Raw genomic sequence first — 9,476 nt, 5'->3', positions numbered from 1 at the left:
AGCTGTTTTACAGCCGCATTGAATCAAAATCTCACAAAAACTAATTTATATACAACATTTATTATTTATACATGTCAATCTTATATACTAATATTTTTTATCCATACGTACGAATTTATTTCCAATCCAGATATCATCATTGAATAATATGTCAACTTAAGTGAAACATACTAATTAAACCCTTTTTTTTTGGGTATATAGAAAGCAATCTAAACCGTCCACGTGGATACTTCATTATCTCAATTTAATTGTCCAAAAATAAATCTGAAAAAATCGCCCTCTCTCGTCTCTATTCCTCCGAAAGCCATTGTTAGAAACGATAAATTCTCAATAGATTTGCAAAAGCGACGTTGTGTTGTAATCAATGCCAGTAGGTGAATCCCGACAACCATCGCAGTCGGATGCGGCGGATGAGGCACAGTGGGTATGGGCAGAGATCAAGGCGGAGGCCCGCCGCGACGCCGAGTCGGAACCGGCGTTGGCTAGCTACTTATATTCCACCATACTCTCTCACTCCTCCCTGGATCGCTCTCTCTCTTTCCACCTAGGTAATAAGCTTTGTTCCTCCACGCTGCTGTCAACTCTGCTCTACGATCTCTTCCTCAACGCGTTCTCCGGCGACCCTGACCTCCGATCAGCTGCCGTCGCGGACTTACGCGCCGCCAGGTCCCGTGACCCTGCTTGCGTTTCGTTCTCTCATTGCCTACTCAATTACAAAGGCTTCCTTGCTTGCCAGGTTCAGTTTCTCTTGAATTTTACAATATTTGATACGAATTGCAAAAAGATAATCAAGATTGATCATTTTATGATAATCACTTAAAACAATAACTTCCAAAGCTTATAAATAAAATGATTTTAAATTTTGATAATCGATAATCTAATCAAGAATGTTCGTTTGATGATAATAATCCATAAAAAAAATAAATGTAATTGCTGGCTATGGGGTTCGAACCCATGCGCACTTATGTGCAGAAGATCTTAAGTCTTCCCCCTTAACCTCTCGGGCAAACCAGCTACATGTACAATTATCTTAATTGCGTCTATCTAATATTTAGAACTACTAACTGTCGACCGAAATAGAAATAGTTGAAAGTTACTTTACTTATTTAAGTTTCTTGACCTTAACAAAAGTTGACAGACTTTACCCTTTTGTTTTGGTGAAAGAAATTGATTAAAGTTGATTATCTTTCTATATTTTTTGCATTTTCTTTTTGTGAAATCTGCGATAAAGTCTCTCAACTTTGGCTCTATTAATGGAAAAACCATCCTCCATTTTTTTTTTCTTTGCACTTTATCCCAAAAAACCGGTAAGCAATTTCAAAAAAAAAACCGTTTGTCCCTGGCTAATGTTGGTTTCATAAAATTTTAAGGATTTTTCTGAAAATAAACAATCAGAAATGGTTTTTTCGTTAATATGGTTAAATTTTAAGAACTTTTTTTTTTTTAAATTTTCTTTGTATATCTACTAGATTAGTGAAGAAAACTAATACAAATGATATCTTAATGATTTTAGTTATCATATATAAATTAAGAGACTTTATTGATCTGAAAATTTGTCGTATGGTGCGTTTTTATGACACATGTTACCTTTATTATTGAATTTCCACGTAGTAGGTGTAAATAAAGTGACTTGTTGAATTTTTTAGGAAACATGTTACATTTATTTTTATATAAACATATGTTAAAAATGATATATAGTTATGATTTTAGTTATAATATTTATTGAAGAAATGGCAAAAAAAAAAACAAAAAAAACCCTAAAAACTGATATATATATATATATATATATATATATATATATATATATATATATATATATATATATATATATAAATTATCATTATTATATTTTTTTAATAAATAAAAATGAATTTTTTAGTGAAAATGATATATATATATATATATATATATATATATATATATATATATATATATATAATGAATAAATACGACTTTTCTTCATTAATTTAATAGATATAAATAGAAAAATTTTCAGAAAAATCCTTAAACTTTAACCCTATTAACGAAAAAACCATATTTGATTGTTTATTTTCAGACTAATCCTTCAAATTTTCAGAAAAACCTTGAAAAACGACATTAGCCCGGAAAATAATTTTTTTTTTTCAAGTGTTTACCGGTCTAAATTGCACCAAAAAAGAAAATTCGGAGATGAGTTTTCGTTAATAGAGCCAAATTTCAGGACTTTATTACATTTTTTTTAGTAAAAGTTCAATTAGAGTACTTTAAGAGATTATGATTAGTTATACAGGGGTTAAAAGCAAAGAACCGAAATCAACTTTTTCTTTCAGATTGTGATTATCTAAGTGAAGCACTTTCATTTTTGTGGTTTACTATTGTTGTATTAAATTAAAATATGTGTATGCCGATTCAAAAATAACACTTTCGTTCACAGATTACTCAGCATCAATGCATATTATTATGTCGACACATTATCCCATGACTAATTTTGACCTCCGGGATACATGCACCTACTTTTTGTTAACAAATTGTTTTTCTCATTTGATTAGGCTCATCGAGTGTCTCATAAACTATGGACTCAATCCCGGAAACCACTTGCCCTAGCTCTTCAATCCCGGATCTCCGATGTCTTTGCAATTGACATCCACCCGGGTGCTAAGCTCGGGAAGGGAATATTGTTCGACCACGCGACAGGTGTCGTTGTGGGTGAGACCGCAGTTATTGGCGACAATGTTTCAATGCTCCACCACGTCACTCTCGGAGGGACCGGAAAAGCAGGCGGAGACCGCCACCCGAAGATCGGAGACGGGGTGTTGATTGGTGCCGGGGCGACGATTTTGGGGAACGTGAAGATTGGTGACGGAGCAAAGATTGGTGCGGGTTCGGTGGTTCTGATTGAAGTGCCGCCACGTGCCACTGCGGTTGGGAATCCGGCGAGGGTGGTGGAAGGGAAGGAGGCGTCGAAGCTTGATGAATGTCCGGGGATGTCTATGGATCATACTTCGTTTATATCAGAGTGGTCTGATTACACTATCTGAATCTGAATCTGTCTTGATGGTTTTTGGATTTGTCTGAGTGGTGTTAATGTGTTGGTTAATAAGGTTCAAAATGTTTGAAATTAGTGCAACTTAAATAACATCAAGAGTGTTTATTATAGAAGAAGAAATGTCTAATAATTATTTTTAGGTCAGGAACTTAAGAGAACTATTTGGATTGTTGCTAGCCAAATGTAAAAATATTATGGGGATGCTTGGACATATGTTTTTCCAAAGTAAAAATATTAGGTGTATCTTTGTTAAATTAACCAATATTTGGAAGTTAGAGGCTTAAATCGTAGTTTTTATTTATGTAATATTGTTTGGTGAAATTAATCCTTAAAATCCGTAAAATTATACTAAAAGTAAAAGACAAAAGTTCTAGCTATCCTAATTATTGTTTGTTAAAAACTAACATATTTCCAAACAAAACTTTTCTTTAATTTAAGTTTTTTCCTTAAATGATAGAAATTAACAGTACTTAAAAGTTGGTTGTTAAACATATTTAAAACCATTGAATGGAATAGCTAGTAGATAAAGTTATAGATAGTTGAATAAACTCAGGAAATTTAACTTATCATAGTAATTATTTTTTTGTTCTTTTATGTTTAGGTAATTTTTTTTACACATATAGGTAACGAACTTTTTGGAAGTATTCACATATAACTAGGGTTGTAAACGAACTAAAAGTTCGGCGAACCATTCGTGAACCGTGCGATGGGAAGTTCGTTTATTTAATCAATAAACGAACACAAAACAAAAATTCTCATTCGTTTAGTTAAAAGAACGAACATGAACAATGGTCATGTTCGTTTATTTATGTTCGTGAACATTCGTTTATAATCTTTTTTTTTACGTTCATTTATGTTCGTTTAAGTTTCTTTATATTCATTTATGTTCAAATTTTTTTTTATTATATTATTTTATTATATGTTCGTTTATGTTCATATACACTCAATTGTGTTTGTTTATCTTTGTTCATTTACACATACATAAACAAAAGAACACGAACACGGTAATTTGTTAAATAAACGAACATATACAAGAAAAATCGTTCGTTTATCTGTTTGTGTTTGTTCGTTTGTTCGACTAACTTAAACGAACAAACATAGACAAACATTTGTTCGTTCGTGTTCGTTTGGTTTGTTTATAGCCCTACATATGACCATTATGATCGGCTGTAGCAAGTTACAACCGGTCATAGCCGATCATAATGATCATATTTCAACACTTCAAACAAATTCGTTAGGCAGTTATGTATAAAAAAAAGTTACGAAAATATAAACAAAACGAAAATATAATTACCCTAATAATTCAAATTTTCTTTTTATTAAGACGGTCAATCACAATATTTGTAATATTAATAGATTCAGTTAAATTTCTTTAAAACAAAATATTTATAAGAATAATGAACATTTAAATTGGTTAAGTTACGAGTCATTTTTGATAGCATAATTATCAAATAACCATATATATATGTATATATATATATATATATATATATATATATATATATATATATATATATATATTAATTTTATTTTTGCATTTTAAAATTCTTGTAATATATGGATCAAATTTCATTGAAAACTGCATTTTATTTCAAGTTATTACTCTTTACATGTGATATTTTTAGTCTCTAGTAAATTTTAATTGTATATTTAATATCTTAAACAACAAAATTTTATAAAATGATGATGTGTGTTTTTCTTTGTCAAACGTTAAGTTTTTTTAAGCCAGATTAGTGTATTTAAAAACAATTATTCACCACAATGGTATAGTATTAAAAATATTTACCATTTAGGTTAAATTTTTATACCAAATCAAAATTAGAAGGTAAAATAAAAAATGCAAATTGAATTATCTAGATAATTTCTTTTTCGTTTTATTTATATTTAAGTAATTTCTTTTCTTTTGTATATATATCAGTAAAGAAACTTCTTGAAGTGTTCACATATGATCATTATGGCCGACTGTAACTTGTTAATGCTTGTTAAAATGGTCATATGTAAACACTTCCTACAAGTTCGTTACCCAAATTTGAACAAAACAAAAAAATAATTTCTTTTATAAGTCAATTTCATATAAACTTATATATATATATATATATATATATATATATATATATATATATATATATATATATATATTATTTACAAAAATCAACTATATTTTTTTTTTCAAACATGATCATCTTATAAAAATATTTTAAGAATCAAATTCGGTTTTATTGAATGACATAACTCAAATAAAACCTTTTACAAAGTTCAAAGCTTTTCTTTGATAATTTTTAAGTTTCAATGAAATTGATATTGAAGAAATTGATTAAACAAGAAATTCATTTTTAGAAGTTAATTCTGGTTTTATACATAATAAATTGATAATCAACTTAGAGGGTGTTTGGGATTATTTTTGAACATCAAAACTTCTTTTTGTAGAAGTATTTTTTGTAAAATGACTTTTAGCAAAAAAAAAAAAAAAAGGTTTTTAAAATTTGTTTTGATTGGCAAAAAGACTTTTGATTTAACTTTTATAGGTAAAACAAAAAAAATCATAAAAAATCATGTTTTTATGAATTTTAGAAACTTCTTATTTTCTTTTTTCCAAAAGTCATTTCCAAAAGAATTTTGAACAATCCAGACACGTTTTGACTTTTTTTTTAAACATTTAAAAAAATTAAAAACCAAAAATTATTTTAAAACAACCCCAATCACCTCATGGTAAATATTAGTTTATGAATATAAAAGACAAAACTATAAATTTGGTCCTTGTGGTTTGTCAAAAACTGTGGATGAGGTTCAAAAATATTTCAACTTGCACCATTAGTCCAAAATGAAAATTTTCTTGTGGATTTGGTCCCTTACAAATGTGAAAAGACTATCATACCCTTTTGAATTTCTTTTTTATATTTTATAATATTTATTTCTATATTTCGAGAATTAAAAAAAATAAAAAAAATCCCACCATATCTCTACCCCACCAAACTCGGACCCCCACCCCCCTCTCTCCCCCCCACCCCCCACCCCCACTCTTTCCCTTGTTGATAAACTAGATATTCCAGAAACCAAAAATTTGAATGCAGACAAAGCAAATCAAAAACCCAAAACATGAAGGTTTTGAGAAAACCCCTAACTGTTAACAACTTTAACCCATAGAATACGAAGTGATTGGTTGTTATGTTTTTGGAGCCTATTGCGATTTTGTGAAAACCCAACAAATCGAAAATCAGATGTAGCAAAATCGAACTGCTCTGCTGCCCCCTGATTCGAACCTATTACGGTTTTGGAGTTAATCCTTATTATTGCAACTTCATGTTTTCATGTATATGTCTCAAACACCATCTATGCTCTGCATTTGGAAACACTTTTGCTATTGCAGGTATTATGCCCTACATACAATGTAATTTATAGTTAGTATTGTTACAAGCTTTAAAATATACTTATGTTATATGTATTCATACCTTTTGTATGTCAGATACAAAAGTGAAGTTGCATGATGCATCCAAATCCAAATCATCACCAAGGCATTCTAAGAACCATGTCCATGAACTTGTTGTCTCAGCTTCCACAACTGCATAAGCTAGTGGATATATTCCATTGTTGGAATCAAGACCTACAGCTGTTAGAATTTGTCCAGGGTGTGGTCCTTTCAAGAAACATCCATCCAATCCTAATAATTCCCTTTTTCCATATTTGAACCCCAACTTAATTGCTCCAAGACAAATGTATGTCCTCTTGAAAATACGAGTTTGAACGTTAGGATTTGGTTCATTACACACTTCTAGCTTCATTGTTGTACCTGGGTTATTGGTTTGTAACTCCAAACAGTAATCTCTCAACAAATTATATTGCCTTTCGTAGTCACCATACAGTTGTTCCTTTGCAATTGATTTAGCCCTGAACACCTTCATTCTTGATATGCTTAATTCCAAATCCATTCGAAGCTCTTCTTGTAAGGCTGTTACTGGGATGCGATGGTTAGAATCCACTTTTTGGAGAATAATGCTTGCAAGATATCTAGATGTACATTCCTTCACATTTCTACTTTGTAAGCATAAATGCTCATCAACAATTGTCTTCACCAACCATTGTTCCTCTTCCGTAGATCTAGATATCTGAATAGCAAAAGGAAAAGAATTTTTTTGTGAAATTACAGTTTTGCCCTTTGATGTGGCTTTACTTACAGTGGAATCTGGAACCACCCCTTTACACTTGACTCTTACTCTCAAATTTTCATTTTTTTGCCATGTGTAGGGCCCTCCTTGTTTTTATTGAAAGCATCTTCACGTGACTTTGTATATCTTTTTTGGTTTTAAAAGCTTAGCCCACAAAAAATGGTGTAACATGAACTACCCCAGAAGAACAAGGCACGTTCTTGTTCAGGTTTTTTTAACACTCTCTTCCTTAGGTATTCCTCATATCATGCACTTTCAAAGTCATCATTGTTGATCACACCTAAATAATCATCTCGATTTAAATCTAATTCTATGTTTGGACCTTGTCCAAACCATTCAACCTCATCCACACAACTATGAAACTCTCTCATATCAACCTTCCAATCATCTAAAATAGCTTTTGGGTCAACAATGTAGTCAGAATCATCATCTTCTTCCGTATGCTCTTCTAAATCATCTTTTGAATCCTCTGTATGACCTTGTTCATCTTCTTCGTCCCGTTCTTCTTCAGCTTCAATCTCTCTTTCAAACTCACCCATATTCTGATATCCATCACTACTAAAAGGCTCAAAATCATCTAGCATTTCCCTATGACTCTAACAATTAATATCAATTGTAATTTCTTGCATTGTATCAGTTTCTTTTGGTACAGGGAAATACGAATTGTCCTTAAACTCGTTAACAATGTCTTGCTTGTTTGGCTCAAAAGGAACTAGGGACATGGAAAAATCATACACACCATCTTCTTTCTGAGCTTGATTAGCTGATTCTTTAAGTGGGACATTCATGTCTAATTTCTTCCTACACGAACCAATTCCCTTTTTCTTAGGCCTAATCCTATTAAGCTCAGGAGAAGGATCATCATCCAGTTGCTCAATAACAACTTTACTTGGGGACATGAAGTAAGTATGAAGTCTTGTAGAACCATGTTCAAAGTACACATTAATCACTCTGTTTTGAGGGACAAATTGAGTCATAGATATAACATCTTGATCATTTACTTGAGCCTTCAATCCAAAATCGAAGTCTAGATTAGGAATTATATAATGATAGTACATTGTGCCATCCGCTGAATACCCTATCTCACGAATCATGTCATTTAGATCATGAACTGAAAAAAGATCAGTGTCAACAAAGTCATAGAATGCCAACCTTCCCTCAACGTACTTTCATCTTGGGAACTTTGAAAAAAATCCACCATGATGTATCTTTAAAGTGAAGAGATTATCGTGAGCATCTGAAAAAGAAAAATGACGAGCCTTGAATATATAAAACCAAGAAACACCAAACAAAAGATGAAACAACTTACTGTAATCTTTATCAAGGTCAGGTGCAATCGTATGAGGACCACGTAAATTCCACATACAAAGTACCATTTTTAGTTGATAAAACCTAAAATCGGATAGGAGGGATGAAGGATGAAGATCGTCAAGATGATCAGTAGGCTAAGGTGAAGAGGGGATGAAGGGGGTTTCTTAGACTCTACTTAATGAGGATAGGTTAATGACGTATCACTACCTAATCCATCTTAAATGAGCGCCAAACGTAAAAAGACGAATATACCCCCAACTTAATGACCCCAAACACCTACAAATTGATGGTGTTATGAAAAAGGACCTCTAATGCAACTTTTACAAATCACAATGGCCAAATGCATCAAAAAAATAGATAGGGATTAAGTTTATTACTTTTGACAAACCACAGGGACCATTTTTGTAATTTTTTCAAAAATGTACGAAAAAATAGTCTTTTTAAGTAAGACAGGGACCATACGCGTAACAAAAACAAACAATAGGAACCTTCAGAGTTAAAAAAATAAATTAGGGACCAAACATGCAAATTATCCTAAACCATATGGACCATTCGTGTAATTTACTCTAATAATAAATTCTATAAAAATAATAATAATAATTTCTTAAACTTAATAGAAATGTTGACATAATTGGAGTGGTTGTTTAAGAGCATGTTTAACTTATTACAAATGAAAATGGTAACCAATATCACTATTTTGGGCATAGGATACAATTGAATTAATACTTTTGCTTTCTTAAAAAAAATATAAGATTACTTATAAAATAAAAAAAAACAAAATATTTTTCTATAATACTAGATTATACTCTCAACATAAATCACCAAGAACAAAAAAGTTTAATTTTAAAATATGTGGATATCTCAATCAAATTTTATATGCGTTGAAGAATCCTTTTTAGGCTTCTTATATGTAAATAATACAAGTGACCAATAAAGTTTTGATGTTTTAAAAAAGTGAATTAAATTTGCTTGATCTT

General features: G+C 31.0%; 1 protein-coding gene and 1 non-coding gene across 2 annotated transcripts; one reads left to right on the top strand and one right to left on the bottom strand.

The window, feature by feature from the left end:
• The first annotated feature begins 265 nt into the window (after positions 1 to 265).
• On the top strand, positions 266 to 3,236 carry LOC144998870 (serine acetyltransferase 5-like). The gene is made up of 2 exons (XM_078958599.1): positions 266 to 736; positions 2,529 to 3,236. Exons 1-2 carry the CDS (start codon positions 365 to 367, stop codon positions 3,015 to 3,017), a joined length of 861 nt encoding a protein of 286 aa, XP_078814725.1. The 5' UTR covers positions 266 to 364; the 3' UTR covers positions 3,018 to 3,236.
• Positions 932 to 1,014, bottom strand: TRNAL-UAA (transfer RNA leucine (anticodon UAA)). Its single transcript has one exon. It is a non-coding gene; the product is annotated as a tRNA-Leu (tRNA).
• Positions 3,237 to 9,476: the final 6,240 nt, after the last annotated feature.

The sequence above is a fragment of the Lactuca saligna genome, chromosome 5, assembly GCF_052625555.1.
Source record: "Lactuca saligna cultivar CGN05327 chromosome 5, ASM5262555v1, whole genome shotgun sequence".
Lineage (NCBI taxonomy): Eukaryota > Viridiplantae > Streptophyta > Magnoliopsida > Asterales > Asteraceae > Lactuca > Lactuca saligna.
This window is presented reverse-complemented; position numbering and strand designations above follow the sequence as displayed.